Here is a 26,017-nt window from a genome sequence, read left to right as displayed (position 1 = left end):
CACCAGCTTGGAAACCCTCATAGGGTAGCTATGAGTCGACCTGATGGCAATTAACATGAATGACATGAGATTCAGATCAGGAATATGTTTCCACAGATTTCAAACTGATCCAGGACGGGGTGGGAGCAGTAGAGAAGAAAAAAAATGATAAAAGATTGGATATACTTTGGATGTACAAGAGAAGAGTCAATGTTTTTGACCTGAGCAAATAAAATTATGGGAATTAGAAACATCAACTGATATATCAGTAGGGAATAGCAAGTTTAAGCAAATAGGTCGGGATGGGTGGGAAAGAGTTCAGTATTGACATGCTAGGTTTGAGCTGTTTATTAAATGAATATAATGTCATTTAGGTAGGGTGAGATGTAAATGTGGAGATCACAAGAGGCTTGGGGGAGATTTAAATTTGGGAATTTTCAGCATACATTGTTGTTAGGTGTGATCAAGTCGGTATCAACTCATACCAACTCTATGCACAAAAATCTGAAAACATTGCCTGGTCCTATGCCAACCATTACTGCTACCACTGTATCATTCCATCTCATTAAGGGTCTTCTTTTTCTCTGATGTTCTACTTTATCAAACATGACATCCTTTCTCCAGCAACTGGTCCTTTCTGATAATATGTCTGAAGTATGAGAAACGAAGTCTGGCCATCCTGGCTTCCAAGGAGCATGCTGGCTGTACTTCTTCCAATATAGATTGGTTTGTTCTACTGGCAGTCCACGGTACTTTTAATATTCTCCAACACCATAACTCAGATGAATCAATTCTTCCACAGTCTTCCTTATTCACTGTTCAACTTTCACATGCATATGAAACTGTTCACATTTCACATGTTACTGAAAATACCAGGGCTTGGATCAGGCACACCTTATCTCAAACTGACATCTTTGCTCTTCAACCCTTTAAATAGATCTTGTGTAACAGATTTGCCTAATGCAATATGTCATTTGATTTCCTGACTGCTGCTTCTATGAGTGCTGATGGTTGATCCAAGTAAAATTGAAGTCTTTGACAACCTCAAATCTTTTTTCCATTTATACAGATGTTGTTTATTGGTCCAGTGGTGAGGATTTTTGTTTTCTTTACACTGAGGCGCAATCCATACCGAAGGCTGTAGTCTTTGATCTTCATCACTAAATATTCTAAGTCCTCTTCACTTTACATTGAGATGCAATCTATACAGAAGGCTGTGGACTTTGATCTTCATCAGTAAGTATTTTAGGTCCTCTTTACTTTCAGCAAGCAAGGTTGTATCTTCTGCACATTGCAGGTTGTTAATGAGTCTTCCTCCAATCCTGAGGCCACATTGTTCTTCATATAACCCATTTGCTTAGCATACAGACTGAGTAAGTATGGTGAAAGAATACAACCCTGGCACACACCGTTCCTAATTTAAAACCATTTGTTGTTCCTTTTTCTGTTTGAACAACAGCTTCTTGGTCTCTGTACAGGTTCCTCAAAAGCACGTCCAAAGCTTGTCATGATTTACACTATCAAAAGTCTTTTTGTAGTCCATAAAGCACAGATATACATCTTTCGGGTATTCACTGCTTACAGCCAAGATCCATTTGACATCAGTAATGATATTCCTTGTTCCATGTCTTCTTCTGAATCTGGGTTGAACTTCTCTCCAATGTACCGTTGCAGCCACTTTGTATTATCTTTAACAAAATTTTACTTGCATGTAATATTAACAGTATTGTCCAATGTTTGGCTCATTTGGTTGGGTCACCTCTCTTTGGAAAGGGCATAAACATGGATCTCTTCCAGTCAGTTGGCCAGGTAGTTTTCTTCCAAATTTCTTGGCATAGATTAGTGAGTGCCTCCAGTGCTGCATCAGTTTCTCGAAAGATTTCAATTTGCATTCCCCATCAATTCCCTGAGTCATGTTCTTTACCAATGCCTTCAATGCACCTTAGACTTCTTTCTTCAGTATGGCTCTTGATCATATGCTCGCTCTTGAAATGGTTGAACACCGACCATTTCTCTTTGGTATAGTGACTCTATAGTCCTTCCATCTTCTTTTGATGCTTTCTGAATCTTTCAATATTTTGCCCAGAAGAGAATCCTTCAATACTGCAAGTTGAGGCTTGAATTTTTTTCTTCAGTTCCCTCAGCTTGAGAAATGCTGAGTGTATTCTTCCCTTTTGGTTTTCAAACTCCAGGTCTTTGCATATTTCATTATAATATTTGACTTTGTCTTTTTGAGTTGCTCTTTGGTCTTTAGTGTCTAATGCATCAAATCCGTTCTTCAGACGATCTCTAAATTCAGGTGGGATATGTTCAAGGTCATATTTTGTTTCTCGTAGACTTGTTTTAATTTCATCATCACTGGCTTTAGTAGTTGGTGTGCAAAATCGAATAGTGGTATTTACTGGGCTTTCTTGTAGGCTATGAATATTATCCTATCGCATATAAGCATTGTACTTCAAGATAGATTTTGGTATGCTGTCTTTTTTTTTTTTTAATAATGAATGCAATGCCATTCCATTCAATGCCATTCGCAGCATAGTAAACCATGTGATTGTCAGATTCAAAATGGCCAATACCAGTCCATTTCAGCTCACTAAAGCTTAGGATATTGATGTCTACATGCATTCACTTTCATTTTTGATAATTTCCAATTTTCTTAGATTCACACTTCTACATTCAATGTTCCAAATATTAATGGATGTTTACAGCTGATTCTCTTCATTTTCAGTTGTTCTTATCAATAAATGAAGGTCCCAAAGGCTCTACTCGATTCTCATCATCACTGTCAACTCTACTTTGAGGAGGCAGCTCTTTCCCAGTTGTATTTTGAGTGCTTTCCAACCTGATGTGCTCATCTTCCAGCACTATATCATACAATATTCTGGTGCTCTTTATCATGTTTCAATACTCAATTTATGGTGCTGACAGTATTCACTGCTATTCATAGGTTTTCAGTGATTTAAATGTTCAGAAGTAGTCCATCTCTACATCTTTCTAGCTTGTCTTCATATGGAAGCTAAGCTGAAACCTGTCCTCCATGGGTAACCCTTTTAGTATTTAAAACACCTGAGACATAGCTTCCAGTATCACAGCAACACACAAGCCACCACAGTATGACAAACTGATAAGACAAATGGTGGTTTCAGCATATAGGTAGTATATATACCCTAGATAGGATTACCTAGGGAGTGTCTGCAGATAGTGAAAGTAAAAGAACCAAGGACTGTGCACTAGGGTTCGCCAATATTATTAAGAAGTTGATAAAGAAAGAAAAGAAAATGCAAAAGAAATTGAGATGGAACAACTAGTAATTTAGGAGGAATACCAAAGTTTGGGGTTCTGAAAACAAAGTAAATACATCAACTAAGGAATAAATTAATCATCAGTGACTTGTGCCAAATGCTGATAGGCCAAGGAGTGATGAGAACTAAGATTTGTACTAACAACTGACTTTTAATATTTGGAAAGTCAATGGAGATCTTAATGAAAAAATTTTGCAGCATGAAGGAGGCAATGTCTTTATTAGAATTGATTTAGGAAAGAAATGAAAAAAATTAGGAACAGCCAGGAGAACCAAGTCTTCAGTAGTTTTGCTGCAAGGGGTTACAAAAATTTGAAAGTAGCTGGTAGGGGTACTGTTATTAAATAGTTCTTTTGTTTTCTTTCAAAAGAAGAGAGAAATAACTATAGATTGACAGGAATGATCTCTAAGCAAGAGCAAAAATTTGTTATTTCAGGACACAAATGGGGAAAACTGCTAAAGTGGTATTGTCACATATGCAAAAGGTGACAGGATCTAGTGCATCAGTGGAAGAATTGGATTTAGATAAAAACTTGACACATTTTATGTAGGTTCTTGATAAATAAGTCTTGACAAATATTTATGAACAAGTTCCTTGGCTATTAAGCTAAGCAAAGGAGTCAAAACTAACTTTAATTTAACAGATGCTTATTGTAGGATCAGCACTAGACTGCAAACCGTAAGTCTGGATGTTCAAACCTACCAGCCTTTCTTCAGAAACCCTAAAGAGGGTTGCTATTAGTTGGAACCAACTCAACAGCACTTAACAACAACAACCACCACATTCCCTTTGCCACAAAGTATGCCTGATTACATATTAATATCAGCTTTCTTTTTTGGCCAATAAAAATATCTTAAGTTTACTTCAACTATGGGTCATCAAAACATAAAAGCTTCTAATAAGAGATACATTAAGGAAAAAGAACACAGAACCGACTCACCATTTTCATCTACTGCAAGTACACTTGCTCCTTTCCCCAGAAGTTCCTGAACCACCATTGTTAGCCCATTTCGGGCAGCAACATGCAGCGGTCTGGGAGAAAAATTGTATTTATATAAATGATACATACACACACATGTGCACACATACCCTTGGCTGTTAAAGGCTGTGAAGACCCAGACATACAAACTTGAGGTACTTAGTTCTAATAGCAACAAGGATGAGGGGAAGGTTGTAGAAATTTTGTGCACTGCGGTCTCTGCCTCTTGGGCCACATTGACAAATTCCTACTATCACCAGACTCCTCTGTCATTTTCCATCCTAAGACTTAACTAAGACTGTGTTTGAAAGGAGTTTACCAACTAACAAAACTGCATTCTTAAATTGTTTCGGCTTAAAGTTAACTGGGTTGGCAAACACATAAAAGAATATACAATAAAACTTGCAAATTGTAATAACATAATTCAAACAGACTTTGAAATCAGCTTAAGGTCCCATAAGTAATTTTTGAACTCTTAAGAGATCTGATTGACCCCATGCTAGAAATCAGTATTCAGAAATTTCTTTCTTTACCAAGTCTCAAAGTTAAATTTCAGATGAAAATGGAAATTTATTTACTATAAATATACTATTTAATTTCAGTCGGTTTCCATGAAATACACAGAATAGTACTATTTTCCTTCAGAAATTATGTGAGTAAATGAACTGAAAACACACATACACTATTTTAAGTGTTCTAAAATAGTTTGTTTAAAGCTTTTTCAGTAATTACAACAATTTTAAGAATGAGTTGTGTCAGCTGTACCATAACTTATGAGATGAATTCCAATACTCACATGCAAAAAAGAAAAAAACCCAATAAATCAAGAAACCACTTACCATTTTCATAATTTTAGGTTACATTAAACACTGATAGTACTCACGTTTGCAAGGCTGCATTGGTTGCATTGATGAGGTTTCTATCTGTTATCTTCTCCAGTATTAACAAGGCACTAGTTTCATGACCCTAAAATTATGGTAACTTACTCTTAAAAAACAATTTTATATACCCAATACACCCCAAACCTACTCTATATAATATGTACAACACCATACAGACACAAGCCAAGAATTCTCTTGATCAATGTTTAAATATTTGCCCAAATATGTGTTGTTGGCATGTGGGAACAGGGAAGAGGACAAGATTTTAAATTACAGAAATGCATTAATTTGTACTTAGGCTTGTGTTTCAAACCTGATTTGGTTCACTAAAGACTTTCACACACGATGGTGCCTAACAAGTCAATATTTTTACTTAAAGAAACCAAATGCTAGAGATTATATTTGGTCCTTAGCTTTGTTTATTTTTGCTAAGTTGTTGTTGTTATGTGCCATCGAATCGGTTCTGACCCATAGCGACCCTGTATAGGGTTTAGAAGCTTTAAATACCACTGTTTTTATGATCATAAAAATATGTCCTTAAAATGCGTACATACCTTGCTACAAGCTAAATGGAGGGCGGTGTTTTTACTGTTATCTTGTAAAGTCAGATCTGCACTAGCACTGCTAACCAGCATCTCTGGAGGAAAAAGCGCATCAAGTCTTAGGTTTACGAACATCTTTCTTAGATTACCAATAACTCACTGTAGAGAAATGAAGATACAAAGCAAAAATATCCCTATAGCAAAAACCTAAGAAATGTCAGAGATAATTAACAATAACAACTAGCATTTATTTAATGAGTGCTTACTAAATATCTAATACTGTTTTAACCGCTCTGGTTTTATATTAAGTTATTTAACCTTCACAACAATCCTACAATGTAGTTATTATTATTTTTTTCACTTTTAAAATAAACATTAAAGTATAACGTGGTTAACTTAGCTGACAGATCTAGGCCTCACATTCAGGCAGTCTGGCTCAAGAACCGCCAATACCCACAACCACTATGCTATACTGCCTTGCTAAAGTAGACTATTCAATCAGTAAAGGCAAATGAAAACGCTGTGGCCCTAAGTGAAATTTGAGTTTGTTGTTGTTGTTAAGTGCTGTCGAGCTGATTCCGACCCAGAGCGCCCCTGTATAGGTTTCCAGGAGCAGCTGGTGAGCCTCAACCACCGACCTTGCAATTCAAATGACTTTGCAATCTGACCCTTTAGCCCACAGCGCCACAATGGTTTTAAATCTCCAGAGTGGTGAGATACTGTTGTAAATTACTGCAATAACTATGGATCTAAGCTCTACACAAATCATATACAGGCTTAACTTAAACAAGCTCTTTACCAACTGTATTTGTTTGTCCATTTTCTGCGGCCATCATCAGAGGTGTTTTTCCAGAGGAATCCACAGAATTGACTTGAGCGTTATGGCTGAGCAGCAGCTGTAAACATTCTACATGGTCCGTGAAGGCAGCCGCATGGAGAGGAGCTCTGCAACACAGCGAAAATGAACTACAGCATTGAATCTGAAACATGCGCTAACAGCTTATCAAACCACTGCCTATACACAGATACACTTAGTGGAATTTACTAATTTCTGTCAAATAAATGAGCACTTTTGATCACATAAAAGGCTTTAATTTGCATCTCTCTAATGGCTAGTGATCATGAACATTTCTTCATATATTTGTTGGCTGTCCGGATCTCCTCCTTGGTGAAGTGTGAGTAATCTGATACAATTTGATGAACGTGACCTACACCTATGGATGCAGTCGCTCAAAAAAGGGAACAAATCTTTACAGTGAGAATCATTTCCACTCCCTCCATACACAGAGTAAGACAGGGATGGGCAACTTGGACATTGGCTACCCAAAATGGGGGGGCTACAAAGGCAAGAAGTGACTGGCTTACAAGTTTTCAAGAGGAAGCCTAGATCCAGAGGTCGTGGAGGAAGCTAGACTCCTCTGGGTAATAACCAATCTGTCTGGGCGGGACTGATGAAAGGAGATGTGGATAGCACTCATGGTACAATAGTGAATAATTGCTATCAGGACTGACTGTGAGGGTTAGAAATGGAAAAAAAACAGACGTTTTGTAGCAAAAGGAGGGGAGTGATTGACTTTGCAGTCCAGAAGTGGAGGTCCCTGGGGCCATCAAGGGGGAAGAGCGGAGTGGGGGCCCTACCCAGAGAAACAGTGATGTCAGAGATGGAGGCAGAGATGATGACGTGGAGAGATGGAGTGGCTTGGGACTCTAGACCCAGAGAGGGAAAGGAGCTGTGTGCTGACAACCAGGGGACAGGCTTGCAGGGTATACCTTCTGGTTGCTTGATGATGCATGGAGGGGACTGTAACCATGGCAATGAAACAATATACAATAGGATGAATGTAAAGCTAATGTTCTCCCATGTAAACTATCACATAATTCACAATAAAACATTAAAAAACAAAAAAAGGCTTTAATTAAACTAGAGCTAGAATACATCTAGTAAATTATAAAACTGCTCAGACAATATTACATCATTAAAGGATATTTTGAAAGAAACAAATCTTGACCCAAATACTACTACCTACTCCAACTGCTGTATTCTCTTCTAGCCTTTAGTTCTATTTAGAAAGTTAACTTTATTACCAACAGTTTTTGAGAAGCAAAAATACTGCTTAAATAAATAGGTAATCTTACATTTATGTTTCAAATATAAGAGGACTGACTAACAAAACACAAAAAAAGCTGTCTTGATAATAAAATCAGTATTTTACAAAAATTTATATTTGCAAATAGAAAAATAACTTTTTACCATAAATAATCTCATGTCCTGGGTTAGGAAACTTTTTTTCTATGAAAAATAAATTTTGTTTTTACACATTTGGATCCCTACCTTCCTTTCGAATCTGTGGTGTTCACGATGCTGGCACCTAATGTATCAATTAACATCTCAGCAGCACCTTCATTGTCATTTATCCTGTGTAAAGTAACACAGTGATCACTCTCAGGGCAGTAGGCTATTCACTCAAACTAAATCTGATTCATTCTGGCTTTACTTACACAGCACAATGTAATGGACTGAAAGCATTTCCTTCCATTTTCTGGAAAACTTCCTGTTCTAAAAGAAGTTCTACACAAGTCTCATGACCTAAATAAGTATAAATTAAAACCAGATATTAAAATAAAATAAAAATAATGAAAAGATATTCAAGTACTCATCTGCACATAAGCATTACCTGGCTTAAAAATAACCAGTTTCATTGAACCCATTATTAAATATCACATTATTAGGTGTTTTGCAATCCCAAGTTAACTTCAGGCCCTGAAGTGCAGTATTTCTTATGGTAATTTTACAGCAGTTTATTATTAACATGACAAATATTCATTTTATGGGTCTCATTATTCTTTTCCCTGGTAACCAAGGATATGTGACCATTACTGAAAGAAAACAAAAAAATCTAAAAACCGAGATATGTAAATTACTTTTAATTTTAGGACTTACATGTTTTCTGAATATAGTTATGAGTTAAAAGTAAAAACCTCAAATACTAGAGAAGTGTTTAAAGGGGGAAAAGCACAAGTTATCTGTCAGTTTTAATTTTGAGATAAATGGTTCCATACGATAAGCACTGGACTGCAAACACAAAGTCAGTGGTTTGAGCCAGGCTTTCTGCTCCTGCAATGATTAAAACGCTTTGGAAATCCCACACTGGATGGCTATGAGTCAGAAACAACTTGATGGCACTTAACTATGACTGTTACCTTAATTTTAGAAAATCTCTTAAGCACGCACAACTGCATACATATAAATCCACTTTAATTTTTCTAGCTTCACATAAATTTTTTGTTTCACAACTTGATTTTCACTTAAAAACCCTGCTTTAATTCTAAGTCTCTGAATGTTGAACTTATTCAGAGACTCCTAACTCAAGTGTATATATCCTTTCATAATAGACAGATACCTTATGTTTGAATGTCTGAAAGAATTTCATAGTATCAGAAGGCATCATGATGATTTAATTTCTCTAATTATGGATTTACAGAAGATTGCTATTTTCTCCCCTTATCAATACTGCTACTAAAACGAAAATTTCAAGTACATATATCCTGGTATATTTTCACAAGCATAGTTGTACCAACAGCTCATCAAATTTATTCTGATTCATGGTGATTCCATGTATATGAATAGAACTGACAGAACTGTATTCCATAGGGTTTTCAATGGTTGATTTTCCAGAAGTAGACTGCCTTGTCTGATGCACCTCTGACCGGGGGTGGGGTGGGGAGAACGATGACTCAAATCCCCAACCTTTTCAGTTAGTAATTGAGCATATTTTACAGGTTAATTTCCTAGAAATGATGTTGCAGGGTAAAAAGACAAGTACATTGGTTACTGAAAGCTATAAGCCTCACAATTTTAACAGCTACTTTGAAGACAAGAAACTTTGAAAACCTCAGAAGTTCTTAAACTAATTTTCAAAGCCAGTTTTTTATTAAAAATACCCCCAAGTCGATATACTGATTGCTGCAAAGAAAATGTTGCTTCCTTTATTTCAGTAGTCTCTTGGGGTCTACTTTAGGAATAAATATGATTCTTATATAGACTCTATTTTCATGGTTTATTATTTGGCTAACAAATAAATATTATACATATTTTTCTTATTACTGGTATTTAGGGGGTTGAGGCCAGGGATGCTGCTAAACATCTTGTAATACACAGGACAGCTCTCAAAACAAAAAAGTTATCTGGCCCATAATTATCAATAATGCTGAGGCTAAAAAATCGTGCTTTAATGCTATTTCTCTGAATGTAACTCATTCCAAAAAAAGAATTACATTCTAAAGCTGTCCATGTTGCTATTAACACCGTTCCCCTTTCCTGGTTCTCCAGGTGTGGTCTGAAGATTGGGATGGTATCATGATAGACTGGATGCAGAGAGATAGGAAAACTCAACTGCCTTGGCTGAAACTAGTAATAAAGAGATCTGCCAATCATTAAAAAAAAAAGTGTGTGGGACTAATTCTTCATAGAAGTGTTATTTATATTAAATTGTAATGAGTTTAATATTACTGTTTTCATATGAATTAATAAATGTTTTAAAAATCTCACAGTAAGTTAAGAGTAAAAAGGGTCCTGAGGCCTAGAGACTTGAGAACATTTATCATAGTCGAACGCAGACTAAGAAAAAAGAGTGCTGAGATCTTGGATGCCTCCAACAATCATGATTGGGTGACATATCAAGCTGACAATTTCACCACTTGTCTCCTAGTTTATGACAGACAAATGATAAAGCTGGTATCTTCATGGTTCAGAAGGATATTCTTAGTATACTCAAAGCTTCAGAAAAATGGATACATTTAAAGATGGAACAAATCAGACACTATAAATATTCTTAAGTTCTATGAAGAAATGACTATATAGCTGAAATCATGAACTTTTGGAGTTTAGTACATATTGCCCCTTCTTTTTATAAACCTGGCCATAATTCCATTTTGAGAGAAAGGTTGTTTTGTGTTCTGCTAGTGTTTCCCATTTTCTTTTCAGCGATACAATAATTACTAGTTAAAGTAAAACCATTTTTACATATTCTACTTTCAGAATGCCAAATTATAAAATAGGCTTTTAGCTGTAAATATGGGATTAATTTTAAACTGCCTTCCTGGTCTCTTATTGCAGAAAGTCAACACATGTTTAATTCTCCCAGGCTGAATTCAGAATCACAATTTTGCTACAGTCTAGAAATTAGACACATCTGTTGATCTTTAAATGGCAACAAGCATGCAGTTCATGCACAATTCTGTGTCTTGTACAAGATGTGCTTAGAAAGTTTAAATTCAGCAGTGACAGAGTAGGAATTCACTTTAGGGAAGCTTTGTTCTCCATGTAGACCTGACAAGAAACATTTTAATAGAGCAACTCTCTCCAAAGTTCAAATCAACCAAACCAAATGGAACCCACTATCATCAAGTGTCACAGTGAGTGGTTAGTTTTCAATGACAGATTTAAAATACATATATAATAGTACAAGACATGCTAATAAACAGTGTAGCTCAATGACTTCTTAAACAAAATCTACATCTGTGCATGCTTTCCCACTAATTAAATGGTTCAGGTATTCTTTACACTTGTAAAATGTCAAATGGTGGTGGTGGTTATGTGCCCTGGAGTTGGTTCTGACTCATAGCGATCCTGTGTAGGGTTTCTGGGGCTATAAATCTTTATGGGAGCAGACAGCCTCATCTTTCTCCCGAGGAACAGTTGGTATTTTGTACTGCTGTCCTTGAGGTTAGCAGTCCAACTCATAACCACTACACTGCCAGAAAAATCAAATTCCAATGGAAAATTAGAGTATATTCTCGGACTTAGGACCATTCTTTGGCCACTTCACTTACTCAATAATATTAACTGTAGTGAGTTGAAAAATATAATTAAAAACCCAGAGGTTTTAGTTTTTAAAACTGGTCTTGTTAAAAATCTGGGTAGTAAAAAAAGATAGTAACTAAACTATGCTTTGAATTAGCAATATATTGAATGGAACTCTCAACTCTGGCACAAGGATTAGCAAGAAAATAAAAACACTGCAGCTAGAAAATATGACGAAAATAATGTTTAACTTTGCAAGATTCAGATTTCAACTCCTTTACTAAAACCAAACATTTGTGAGAATGGCTCCCAGTGAAAGAATCATTAAGGAACGTATTACAGAAAGAAAGCAAACAACAATCCTCTGGCAAGTCAGTTAGCTAGATTTAAGGATATTTACATCAAGGGACAATTTAAATTTTCTCTACATTTTAAGAGAAAGTTGCCAAAACTGTTAACTACAGCTTTGTAGACATGTTATCACAACTAACATTAACCTCAATGCAACACTGAAATTCAAAACAAATTAAAAAAAAAAAAAATCTTTACACTTCCCTGCTAAAGCCCTAGGTCCAAAACTTTGATAGGAATTCATGATTACAACACTGCATGTACTATACCTGGAAAACACTGTTTGAGATGTGTCCAGGTACATTGTATTCAGTGTACCTGGAAAACATGGACACATCTCAATACACTTCATTACTTAAATGATTTTCATGGCCATTTCTTAAGCTCAATACCATTTTTAACATCTATTCCTTACAAACAGTTTTATGTGCTCCTGAATGATCATTTGTGAATCTACCTGTGATACTAATTTATTTTGGACAATTCTAATCTGCACTAAAGTTAACCCATAAAAGTTTCTAATTCTATGATCTGCCAACATTTTATTCCTTTAAAACACTGAGTATGAATATCAATGTTGATCAAAGGATCTTTTGATATGCTAAGAAAACATACAGGTTTCAATTTAGATGGTGATGCATTACATCATTTCTCCTTTGTCTTTTTTCCTACCACAAAAGCATTCAGAAAGTAAAACAGATAATCACAATACAAGCATACTATATAGAAGGCATTGGAAATAACAAACATTACATAAGCCTCCTAAAAACAAAACAAAAAACTCCACAGTAATTTGTTGAAGCAAAGGTTTAAGAAAAATGTCAGTCATGGCTTAAGTATCTTTGACAGCATGACAAGCGGCAGGAGTGAGATAGAGCTACAAAGTAATTAATCTTAAACTTCAAGTTTGCTTTATAAAAGTTCTTCTCATTAATATCTTAATATGTATTATAGTTGTTGTCTCTGTTTGGTATGTAAAAGGCATTTAATTCAGAATAAACATTTAATACAAGTTTGTTTATCTATGTACTTAACCATTATAACAAGCCCAGTGAAGTGCTGTATATCCATGATTGTCTGTTATGGTTGGATTTGCATCCACAGATGCTGCAGACTGCAAAAGGGCTCCAAGAACACCAATGTGTCCACAGGCAGCTGACAAGTGTATTGGCGTCCGACCCCTGCTATCCCGAAGTAAACACTTAGCACCATGTTGAAGTAATGCATCTACACATTCTTCATGACCTGTAACTGCCTGAAAGAAAAAGAAGTTGCATGTAGTCAAATAGATTACAGTGGGCGCTACACATTGAGTAAATGTAATTTCTTAAAAAAATTAAGTCCTTATTTCCCAAGTTAAACACTATTATTCTACAAGTATTTATAATTTTCATGCTTTTTAATGGAAGTAGTTTAAAAAGAAAATAGTTGAAGCAATGGGGGAAAGTCACACTGACATTAATTATACTCCATATTTTAAAATGTGAAAATTATGTTTCAATTTCATTACTCCGTAGAGTAATCTGTACTTTATATGGTTGTTAAGTGCCACCAAGTGGGTTCCAACTCATAGCGACCCTGTACAGGATTTCCAAGGAGTGGCTAGTGAACTTGAACTGTTGTTGACCTTGTGGTTTACACCGACTTTGCAATCCAGCTTTATTAACCTACAGTGCCATTAGGGTTCAAAAATTAAAAATTACTAAAAACACACAAGCAAAACTCCAGTAAAGATTTTGTGATTAAAATTTAATGAAGAAAACTAAATACATCTTAATTCAGTTCAAGATAACAGGAAGTCATAAAAGCTTCTTGAAAAGGAAACTGGAACATTTCTGCTTACCCCTCTATGCAATGCTGTCCTTCCCCATTTGTCTTTGGCATCTACATTTGCTCCTTTGTTCAGCAGTGAATAAACACAGTCTGTGTGCCCATTAAGAACAGACAGCATCAGGGGAGTCCTGGACAATAAGAGTAGGTTCAGTGTTATCACTTGTAACATTCTAGAAGTAACAACAGTGTCATATGCTGTTTGCTAAATATGTCATTTTGTGACACAACTTTAAAGTATACTTAAACAAACAACTATGTTACTCAGTTACACTATGACAAACATACTAATACAGAGGATGCAAAAGGATGAAGACCAACAAACATCCCCAAAATAAAATTCTTAAAACTTACTGCCCATTTCCATCTTGAATATCTACTGCATTCTGTGGTTCTGCATTTCCTATTAATAGTCGCAAGCATTCTGAATGACCATTAGTTGCTGTAAAGTGAAATGAAATTTTTTTAGTAATGATAAGCCAGAAAATATCCATCTTGAAGTGTATTTTCTAGAGTGAGATTTTGGGAGCACTTCATTGAATTTAGCATGCAAGAAAGAAAATTATTTATAGGTACATCTAAGAAGGTTTCTACAGTCTTTGTTATCAAAGTTGAATATATACAATTTCTGATAGTTAGGCATAAGCCATTCCTCATTATTTGCCTTGCTACTAAAACATTCACTTTACTTAGCTCTCTGATAGTGTTAATGTGGTCAACAACAGTGGCATGGCATGTTGGTTGTTGTACTTTAGTGCCATCAAGTCTGCTCTGACCTATACTGACCCTGCATAGGGTTTCGGAGGAGCGGCTGGTGAGCTTGAACTACCGATCTTTTGGTCCAGTGCATTATCCTGCAGCGCTATACCAGGGACTTCTGGCTACAATTAGATCAGGCCAATCAAAGAAATCTCATTCCCCTTTGGTAGTGGCTAGTTTCAAGGTGAGCAGATCGTTCTGGTTTGAGCACTAAGATATAAACTGTCAAGAGGGCTTCTGGGAGCTACTTTAATCTCTCTGAAAATGAAAAGTCCTTATTTCCTGCTTCTGGGTATTATTCTGTAAAGCAGCAGTCACCATATTGCAATATGAGTACAGAGACAAGAGAATACAGAGTCTGATCCAGAGATCTTACATCATTTCTGAATAAACTAATCCTGAACTGTCTCCATCTCTGGATATTTTCTTTGAGACTATACCCCTGCCACTTAAGCCACTTTTAGATGGGTACTCTGTATACACATATAGCTGGAAGAAAAAAGACCCACATGATACATAAGCAATAAAAGAAAAAAAACATTAACAATGTTTGAAATTTAAAGAAACACCTATGTCACATAATAATGTATAACCAAATGATTATCGTTATTTCTAAATAAAAGGTTACAATACAAGGGGGCTTCAAAAAGTTTGTGGAAAAATGATATTATAAGATAATGGAAGTTTTCACAAACTTTTTGAACGTACCTCATACTAGTGAAAACACGGTAGGTCCCTAATATTCGATAATACTTTCTAATAGTTACACTAAATTCTAATAGTTATTAAGACTTGTGGCCCCCATCTGTAAGTTACACTCTGACAGTAAATGTCACAGCTTAGCAACAGTGTTACACCACTTGGGAATAGTTCAAGGAGGTTGTATACGGGGGCGGGGAGATTTTTTTCATTATTATTTTTAAATTTTAAATAAATTCACTTCCACTCAGTGCACAGAAGCTAATGATAATAAGTTTTGCTGACCCATGATTGTGTGGAAAAACTGGTTAATCTCCAGTAAGAATTTTACTGATTTTTCTTCATGACTTAGAAGTAATCAGATGATACTTCGCAGACTTCTAAATCTGAAATGCAGCTATAGGATCAATATATGGATTTACTGTTACAGGTGCTGAAAGTAACCTGTTACTCTTTCTATGGGTAGTATTTATGCTGGACTGTTCAACATTGGTTAATCATTTCTGAGGAGCTTTGCAGTGTCTTAATTCAATATTTATCTGTTAAAAGTGCAAATACTCAAAGGTCCTCCAAAGTCTTTTTAAAATCAAACAACGTTGTTCAGCGCTGTTGAGTCGATTCTGACTCAGAGTGAGGGTACCCTGTTCAGCCTTTCCAAGGAGTGGCTGGTGAGCTTAAACCATTGACCTAGTGTTTCAAACGAACCTTGCAGCCCAGTGCTTTAACCCGCAGTGCCATACCAGGACTCTGAGGACTATCTATACGGGTCAAATTGACAAAAGCAGTTTGTCTACTGGCAAGTTAGGGAGCTAGAGTATGTTAATGGGGGAGGAACAATTCAGAAAAGGAGGGTGAGAATAGCTACACACTTGAAGAATACAATCAATGTCACTGAATTGTATATGTAGAAATGGTTAAATTGGTGAATTTTCTGCTATGTATGTTCTAAGCAGTAACAACAAAGCATTCAAATTCATTTTGAAAGCCTTTAATTAGTGCTGCAAATGATCTGACTGCAATATTATTTCTCTAGCTATAGACTGATATACAAATTTACTTATTTCAGGGTAAGATACTTAACTATTTTTCATAATAGAAAATGGTAACATTTTGAATCTTATTCATACCACATAGCAGTCTTTGAGCTCTTGGACTGTTAGCTTCTAAAAGATTACTTTGCTGCAACAGTGGGACAGAAACAAAGTCCAAGATGTATATTCAAATGTTAAGGTATCTATAAAAACAGACTAAGCTAAACGACTCTACTCACATAAAGATAGCCTTATTGGGGGCGAGAAAAATATATGGCTAGGATCAGTTAAATTCTAGCAGTCTTATTTAAGATGAAAACTGCTTAATGTTCATTTCAGGGCTTAGTAGTCATTCCTGTAGACCAGGTATGATTCTAATAGTAATTAATACACAGTATCAAGTCATTGTAACAAATTGGTTACAGATGTTAGCATTTTTCACACATCTGCACTATCAAAAAACTCACCACAGAGTAGGTCTTGAATAATGTGGTACTCCTAAATCTTGACTAAGAAAATATTTAATGCAATACACTGATACAACAAGACATAATACTGCTTATCAACTGCTAACATGAGAGCACAAAGCAAACCAGATAACTTCTATAAGAAAGTAAAAACATACTGCATTATTTTGTTGATAAAGTATTTTAGAAATAAATACTATTACATAAACCCAGTTTCCATAGCAGATGATTTCTTAAAGTGGTTATAATTTTTCTATTGGCTTTTTCCTAAGAAAACAATCATTCTATCATTTCAAGTTTACATAACTGTTAAGACAATTACCAAGAGTACCCAATTCTAGAAATCAAGTAAGATAATGATATATCAATCATAACATGGCATACCTGCAGCATGTATAGGTGTTCTCTTTAAAATGTAGTCTTTTACTAAGATTGAGGCTCCCTGATTAATAAGTACATCCACACATTCAACATGGCCCTTAAATGCAGCAAGATCCAAGGGTGTTCTTCCACTATTATTTCTCACATCAAGATCTAACAAAGATTGTACCAACACTTCCAGTGCTTGATGATGACCATGATAGGCCTAGAATTTTTTAAAAAAAGAAAGTTTATAAAATGTAAATCCACAGTGATTTCCCAACTACTTTATCAACTGTACAGGAAGTAAAGTACATGTGTTTTCACATTATTATGGAAATGATCCAAAACACATGTATTGGGAATTTATAAAATTAACTAAAACTTTTAAATTGTCAACACAATAGGTTATAGTTTAAAAGATAGGTAATCTTTTCATAAATTTGCTAATGAATGATTCATGGCAATTTGCTAATGAATGATGCATAGCAGATATTCAACAAACATGTGACACGGATTCAACTATGGTTGTGATTCTAAGTCCAAAGATAACAATAGGGTTCACATTTTCTGACATCTTAAATGGAGGCAACCACATCCTATTTGTAAGATACTGTATCTGAAAAATAAGCTTTTAGCACAGAAATACTTGAACTGAGGTTTGTTTAAATATCTGACACATAACAGACATTGAACTAGCTGTACAAGACAGCAAAATGTGATGCTCGACTGCTTTATGATCTGATAAGGGCTTTCCAAATGAATATCTATCACTTACAGAACATAAACCCATCAAAGATACAGTCCAGAAACGAAGTGGAATGTTCTAGTTCACACATACCACTAATTAGCAGCCAAGGACTTTTGACCAGTCATTTTTCTATATCATCCTAAATATAGTTTATCAGATTAGTATATTACCAATATGTGAACTTTTCAATGTAAATTTAAAAACCTGTAAAATTCAACTGTATTTGAGTTGTTGTTGTTGTAGTAGTTATGTTCTGTGGAGTCGGTTCCGACTCATAGCGACCCTGTACAGGGTTTCCGAGGCTGTAAATCTTTATGAGAGCAGAAAGCCTCATCTTTCTCCCGCGGAACAGCTCATAGTTTCTAACTCATGACCTTGCAGCTCGTAGGCCGATTCGTAACCACTTTGAGTTCTTGTTGTTGTTGTTGTTAAGTGCCGTCGAGTCGGTTCCGACCCATAGCGACCCTATACAGGGTTTCCGAGGGTGTAAATCCTTACGGGAGTAGAAAGCCTCATCTTTCTCCCGCAGAGCGGCTGGTAGTTTCGAACCGCTGACCTTAAGGTTCGCAGCCCGATTCGTAACCACTACGCTACCAGAGCTCCTTAGCTAGCTTCTAATCTGAAAAGACACTTAGTTAGAAGAGGGCACCATACTGCATCAAATAGCTGTAATGCTCTTTGTTGCAAAAAATGTCAGAAAATAACAGCAAGAGGTAAAGCATCTCCAGGCCTTACTGACGTCTCTGAAGCTTCCATGTAGGATATATGCTTGACTATTTTCAAGTTTAAAGTGACTGTAGGTCAATGGACTGGACTCTCCCAGGATCACATCTAACACTGTTCTTTAATATCAGATCAACGAGACTAAAAGAATGAACTTTCCCAGTGGATTTGAGATTATATATTCAGAGACTTGGCAAAATACTTAGCCTGGCATCTACTAAGTACTCAAGAAATTAAAGTATTATGATGATGATGAGAATGATACTGATGCAAGAACTGCCTAGACATCTGCTCAGACTTCATTCTTAGCATCAGTAGTAAATTTATCATTTCCTTCAGAGTGGGAGAAGAGATAAGTTATTAAGGACTCAAAGGGCAAGGAAGCAAGAAGTGTCTACACGTTTTTTACAACAAGATAGGAAGTATTAGCCAGGATGATAAAGGGGGCAGAAAGACAATAGAAAATCTAGATATGCTAAAGTACCAAAACATCAGCAAGGAGAGTATTAAAATAAAAATAGTACATGTGTGATAAACAACTAAATGGATCATGGAACTGAAATGCACCATGATAACTTAAGCATGCTGTTTCGTTACTAGCGAGTCAATTCCAATTCAAGGTGAACTCATGTGTGCAGAATAGAATGGCTTCAAAGAGTTTTCAAGGCTGTGGCCACCTTTTGATAGCCGATTGCCAGGCTTGCTATCTCTGGTGTGGGTTCAAACTGCCAAACTTGTTGCTAGTTGAGTGCTTAACTGTGTGTCTACCACTTCTTGTTGTTTTTAAGTGCCATCGAGTTGATTCCGACCTATAGTGACCGTTTATAGGGTTTCCAAGGAGCAGCTGTTGAGCTTGAACCGCTGACCTTGCAGTTCAAGACTTTGCAGTCTGATGCATTAGCCCACAGTGCCACACCATGACTCCAGTGTGTACCACTTGTTGTTAGGTGCCATCGAGTCGGTACCGACCGATAGTGACCTTATGCACAACAGAACGAAACACTGCCCGATCCTAGGCTAACCTCATTATCGTTGCTATGCTTGAGCCCAAGAATGCAGCCACTCTGTCAATCCATCTCGCTTGGAGTCTTCCTCTTTGTCTCTGACCCTCCATCCTACCAAACATGATATCCTTCTCCAGCGAATGGTCCTTCCTGACAATATGTATGAAGTATGAAACAAGAAGGTTGGCCAATTTAAGTATGTTGTTAAGTGCTGTCTAGAGTTAGTTCCAACTCAGTGATCCTGTATAAGGTTTCCAAGGAGCCACTGGTGGGTTTGAACAACCGACCTTGTGGTTAGCAGTCCAATGCTTATTCTATAGCGCCACATCAGGACTTCAAACTTAAGTATAACCACTCACAAACCAAAGCCACTGCCTCAAGTCTATTCTAACTCATAACAATCCTACAGAAAAGAACTGCTCCATAGAGCTTCCAAGGTTTTAAATCTTAACTAGACTGCCACATTTTTCTCCTGCAGAATAGCTGGTCCATTCAAACAGCCGACGTTTTGGTTAGCAATTGAGCACTTTAACCACTGTGTATAAATCTTCAACTTATATTGTTGTTGTTAAGTGCTGTTGAGTTGGTTTCAACTCAGAGTGACCCTGTATAATAGGGTTTCCAAGAAGTGTCTGGTGAGTTACAACTGCCAACATACCAATGCTTATCATATAGCATCGCAGCAGAATTTCAAATTTATGTACACACTCATATAAATAGTTTACTATACAAGGATAAATCAAAAAGTATTGCCACAAAAAAATCATAGAAATCTTTATTAAACAAAAATATCAAATTGTGAAGCTATTGTTTCTTGACAAATTCTCCACCTAGGTCTATTCAATTCTGAAGGTGGTGTTTCCATCTCTCTAATCCTTCCCTGAAGAATTCTGTGCTCTTCACACATCAAAATGGTAGTTTTGGCATCCTTGAGGAACACAAATTCTGTTCCTTTTTAATGATCTTTGAGTTTGGGAACAAAATGAAGTTTGAAGGGGTAAGATGATGGCTGTATGGTGAGTGGGGTAATTAAGGTTTCCCAATGAAAATCTTGTAGGACAGTTATTACACTGTCGTAATGAAAAAAAAATTTCTAGATTCAATTTTTCTGACCTTTTTTCTCATCAACACAGTTTTCAATTTTCTTTAATGTATTCACAGTTAGCCACATTACCATTCTGTGTCCTTTGAGAAATCTACTGATATTACTCCTTTGAGATCTCACAAAGTAGTCTTCATAAACGTCTGAGCTGACTTCTATGCCTTGAATGTAATAGTCCAACAGATCTCCTCAGAAGCGACTATTTTGATTGGCCCTTTTTTTTGGAACAAGACTAAGACAAGTACATTACTGAGAAAGCTTGTCTGTAACCATCCATTGATGTCAGAGACATGTTTAAGCACATTTTGTTTGGAGTAAGCCTCTGCATGTATGAACTGGGAAACCCTAGTAGCAATACTTTTACCCTCATACCTAGAATCTGAAGTCTCACAAATAGCTAGTGAAAGTACCCAAAACCCTTGATTCTCAAGTTCCCCCCTAAATGTAACATGCTAAGTTTCAAACATAAAATAATTCTTCTTTTAGCACAGAAAGAACTACATTGGGTTCTGCTTGAAATTTCAAAGGCAATTTACTCTCATACTTGATTTAAGGAATTGTCACTCTTTCTCCGAACCTTCCTTCTCTTAGAGACTGACATTCTGATGAAAAATTCAGAGGAATCTTAAGTTGAATGAGGCATTACAGATCACAAAGCCAAATTGTATAGTATGCACATACTTAAGTGTTCCAAGATCACAAAGTAAACAAAATGTCCTAGAGATATCACAGAAACTGCAGCACTTACACCACCTATTTATAGCAAGCTAGAAGCCAATTTAAGAGGACAGGTTATTTTAAAATTCATTGTCATAGGCAATTTTTCTCTTAGGGTAGTCCTTGTGGGAAGCACTAGGATCAAAAGTTAAAAAAAGCAAATATAACCCCAGTGCATTAAAAAATTCTCTGGTAAGAAAAAGTTTAGAAAGTTTTAATTCTATCGCAATTATTAAATAGAGCAAAAGTCCAGGGTATTAGTTTGAGTCAAACATTAGATACTGTCTGTAAACCAGTCATGAAATTGATTATGAAGGTAATACTCACAGCCAAGTGTAAAGGGCTTATTGTTGCTCTGTTGTCAGAATCATTCAGCATGTCTGTTCCCGAGGTTTCCATTAACTGTTGAAAAGGGGGTGGTTTAAGTGTCAAAAATTATACTTTCATTTAAAAATTTATTTTGCTTTTGTTGAGAATCTACACATCAAAACATAGAGCAGTCTGACAGTTTCTGTATGTATAATTCAATGACACTGATTACATTCTTATGAGTTGTGCACCCATTCTGACCCTGCTTTTTCAAACATAGACTCACTGCAACTCTTCCCTCCCCATGCTCACGATTTGTCACTATCTTTGCTTCCAGAACTATATAGAAATGGCTTCAACTTGAGTGAGAGCAAAGCAAATTTCTAGGTAAAGGAAAACCACTTTTGGTTAATCTCAAAAATGCCACCCTGGACAGAATAACAGAACTATTCCCTAAATGCCAAATAAAATACTCTGAATGGATAGTGGGGATGAAGGCAAATACTTACAACATCTAAAGGTGTTTCACTAGCAATCTGAAATAAAGTACGAAACAAAAATGGTTAGTTTAGGAAGGATCAGTATAGAAGAAAAATGTCAACTGCAGATCTTTACTTCTATAGGATTCTGTGAAATTCTATTCTGAACCTGAGTTTTCTTAGCTTTTTTTTTTTTTTTTTAAATCAAGTCCTTTAAAGAATCAATTGTACAGTAAAATCATCAATACATGTTTGAAGATACCATCATATCTAAGGGAAAAACACCGCTATTTCTGTATCATGGTTCTAAATGCTACTGAATGTCAACTTCTTCTTCTTGAATTTTATGAGGGTCATCAAAAAGTACATGGAAAAATGGAAACGAAAGATAATGGAACTTTCCCACAAACTTTTTGAACTCTCTTCATATTTCCCTTTAAGGGGAAGAATTTAACGTAATTCTTAAGGTAAATGTGAATAAAGGACCTTTACCCTGAAGCAACTGTTACATATGTAGTATCTTAGCTTGTCCCTTACTTTCCTTTCAGTTTGGCAGAGTGGTGTAAATTTGCATATATTAAAGAATGAGACCATATCTGAAATAAAAACGCTTTTTACAGATATAGAGTTTCTCTTTTAACAGGAAAGAATGTGAAATAAGTGAGTCTTTTAAAATTCCTGAATACATGAAGACCTTTCCTTTCACAGAGACATGGATTTCTCACATGATCACTGCTCTAAAGAAACTATAAAAATAATTTATTTAAGGAGTGGCAAGTAAAGGCTAAACAGAGATATGGGTAATGTAAGAGAAAGATATAAGTAAGTCCTCTCTAGGGATCTAATTTCTTCATTTATTTTTGAAAACTAAAAGGAATGAAAGAGATCTTGAGGTAAGTGTGAATTTTAAAACTGCACAGTATTTCCTGCTTTTTTTTTTTTTTACGTTCACTTTATGCCCTTTTGCTTTTATGGAAGACCTACATTAGTTTGCAAGTGTTCACTGAACACTTAAAGAGGCAGCACAAACCCTGATCAATGAGAGTACCATAGCCAAGCTCCTTCCCTGAGAACTACATTCAGCATCATGCTACCATAGCTCTAATCTCTGTGAGCACTGTAGTTGTTGTTGTTGTTATGTGCCATGGAGTCGATTCCGACTCATAGTGACCCTGTACAGGGTTTCCAAAGAGCACTGTATATTAGTGTTATTATAGGTCTTACTTGATATATGGTATCTAGTAGGTTATTTTCTAAGTGTGGGAACATTTAACATGGTTTCTTGTAGAAATTAATGGCAATCACGTCTTTGCTTTATACCTTTTCGGCTTTTTGAAAGATTTAATAGGAATATAGCATAGTAGTTATGAACTGGGTTGTGAACCTCAAGGTCAGCAGTTCAAAACTACCAGCTAGCTGTTCCATGGGAGAAAGATGAGACTTTCTGCTCCTACAAAGATTTAAAACCACAGAATCCCTGTGCAGGGTTGCTGTGAGTCAAAACTGAGTCCATGGCACATCACCACCACCAACCACCACAACCACTCTATTCTCAGATAGCAGAGGAAACTAATGCATAAAATTTCAAAATGCTAAAAAACGAATCTTAATCCATCTAGTCTCATTTTATTGAAACATTATAATAGTATGAACTTATGTAAGTCCTTCCACAAGAATTCAAGATCCTTACCAGCTGAAGACATAAGCGGTGACCATAAGCAGCTGAATAATGAACCGCATTGTATCCTTGCTTATCCCGGATCCCTGGATTTGCATCATTTCTTAGTAAGTATTCCAGGCACCTACATACAGCAATATTCAAAATTATGCATTTTAACCAATGACCAAAGACAAATGAAAAATGGACAATTTTTCTTACAAACTCAGGTGATTCAGAAATCATAGATGTATCTGTACTATATACCTGTTATTTACATGACAATGACTACAAGTATCATAATACTACAAACAAAATCTCCAGAAGAAAATTTTCTTTAATCAAAGTCAACACCTCCAACAATGATTCATAGGTATAGTAGACCTGACGGCAACTTTTCACATAGTTACCACAGTGGGCCTCAAAATTGTGTGGGAAAATGGAATTAAAAGATGATGGAATTTCCCCCAAAACTTTTTGAAGCTCCTTCACATCTATAGCACCACCTTACTCAAAGAATGTCTGAAAAGATTAAACTCTTAGTGGTAATAAGCATATAACGATGGCACTATTACTGCTTGTCTATACAGAACACCTCAATAACAGAGACAATGCAATAAAAAAAAAAGGGGGCAGAGGACATGAATAGACAATATATCAAAGAAGACATTTAGGTGGTCATCAAATACATGAAAAAATGCTTCCAATCATTAGTCATTATATACATATCAAAGTAACAATGAGGTATCTTCTTTATCCAACAGTAATAGCAAAGATTAGTGAGACAGATAATGGTAAATGCTGGTGAGGGTGTAGAGAAATTAGAACTCTTGTACACTGTTGATGAGACTGTAAAATGGTGCAACCACTGTGAAAAACAGTATGGTGCTTCTATAAAACACTGGAAGAAATGCCGACAGTTCCACTACTAGATACATATCCTAAAAGAAAAAAGAGTTGGGACACGGACAGATATATGCACAGCACATTCACTGCAGCATTATTCACAACAGCAGAGATTGAAACAACCTAAGAACCCATCAATGGATGAAAGAATAAACTATGGTACATACACACAATGGGACATTATGCAACAATAGAGAATAAAGAAGAATCGCAAAACAACTCAAGATGAATGTGGAAGAACCTGGAGGGTATTATGCTGAATGAAATAAGTCAATCAACAAAGGACAAAAACACTCTTTGAAGGTTACCAGGGATGGGATAGGGGCCAATTACTAGATAATAGACCCACACATATCAATTTGGGTGAAAGGAAAGGGATGATTAGCAAATTATCACTAAAGGAAAGGAAGAGGTACATAAGAGCTACAGATAAGAAAAGTACATATGATTAACAAAAGTATTTATGACGAGGCATCATAATTTGTGAAAAATGAAATGAAGTGATAACAATGTTTCCCCACAAATTTGTTAGTGGACTTTTGTCACTGATGTCATGAGTGACATGCAATAATTACAACTTTCTTCTGCCTATATTTCTCCTTTGCAATAAACATAGAAAACTGTATCAAATCTTTGCTGTGAGGATTTCTAAGCAGAAACCTGGTTGCTGGTATGTGACCAGAAAACAACCAGCCTTTCAGATTCTCCCATTCCTGGGAATAAAATCCATGGGAATTAAAAAAAAATGAATCAATAATGTCACAACATCTCTTATTCTTTGGTTCTTACTCAATGATTCTTTTTTTTTCTTTAATGTTTTATTGTGAATTATATGATAATTTACATGGGAGAACATTAGTTTTACATTCATTTTATCATATATTGTTTCATTACCATGGTTACAATCCCCTCCATGGATCATCAACCAACCAAAGGGTATACCATGCAAGCCTGCCTCCTACACTCCACCCCCCAACACACACAAACACCAGTCTTCAGCACACAGTCAGTCTCTCTCCCTCTCTGGATCTAAAGTCCCCAGCTGCTCCTTCTCTCCACGTCATCATCTCTGACTACATCTCAGGCATCACTGCTTCTCTGGGTAGGGTCCCGCTCTCCACTGTTCTCCACTGATGGTCCCAGGGCCCTCCGCTTCTAGACTGAAAATTTAATCACTCCCCTCTCTTTGATATAAAATGTCCACCTTTACCTTTCCAACCCTCACAATCAGTCCTGATAACAATTATTCACTACTAATCAAAAGAGACCCATCCACATTTCATTTTATCAGCCCCGCCTAGACAGATTGGATACTATGCACTGGAGATTCTACCTTCCTCCAGACCCTCTGGATCTAGGTTCCCTCTTGAAAGCTTGTAAGCCAGT

At 36.1% G+C, this 26,017-nt stretch overlaps 1 protein-coding gene across 3 annotated transcripts in view; it reads right to left on the bottom strand.

The window, feature by feature from the left end:
* Nucleotides 1-26,017, bottom strand: part of ANKRD28 (ankyrin repeat domain 28) — a 175,949-nt gene that overhangs the window by 6,011 nt on the left and 143,921 nt on the right. For all 3 annotated transcript variants that reach the window (XM_006840007.1, XM_006840006.1, XM_006840005.1), the window contains exons 15-27: nucleotides 23,759-23,870; nucleotides 22,099-22,125; nucleotides 21,608-21,682; nucleotides 17,008-17,209; nucleotides 14,022-14,109; nucleotides 13,681-13,798; nucleotides 12,873-13,092; nucleotides 8,183-8,270; nucleotides 8,016-8,099; nucleotides 6,483-6,628; nucleotides 5,696-5,778; nucleotides 5,144-5,226; nucleotides 4,222-4,313 (exon numbers count right to left, since the gene is read on the bottom strand). In XM_006840007.1, coding sequence (XP_006840070.1) covers nucleotides 4,222-4,313; nucleotides 5,144-5,226; nucleotides 5,696-5,778; nucleotides 6,483-6,628; nucleotides 8,016-8,099; nucleotides 8,183-8,270; nucleotides 12,873-13,092; nucleotides 13,681-13,798; nucleotides 14,022-14,109; nucleotides 17,008-17,209; nucleotides 21,608-21,682; nucleotides 22,099-22,125; nucleotides 23,759-23,870 — 1,418 coding nt within the window. The remainder of the gene's footprint in view (nucleotides 1-4,221; nucleotides 4,314-5,143; nucleotides 5,227-5,695; nucleotides 5,779-6,482; nucleotides 6,629-8,015; nucleotides 8,100-8,182; nucleotides 8,271-12,872; nucleotides 13,093-13,680; nucleotides 13,799-14,021; nucleotides 14,110-17,007; nucleotides 17,210-21,607; nucleotides 21,683-22,098; nucleotides 22,126-23,758; nucleotides 23,871-26,017) is intronic.

This window comes from Chrysochloris asiatica, unplaced genomic scaffold, assembly GCF_000296735.1.
Source record: "Chrysochloris asiatica unplaced genomic scaffold, ChrAsi1.0 scaffold00028, whole genome shotgun sequence".
Classification (NCBI taxonomy): domain Eukaryota; kingdom Metazoa; phylum Chordata; class Mammalia; order Afrosoricida; family Chrysochloridae; genus Chrysochloris; species Chrysochloris asiatica.
This window is presented reverse-complemented; position numbering and strand designations above follow the sequence as displayed.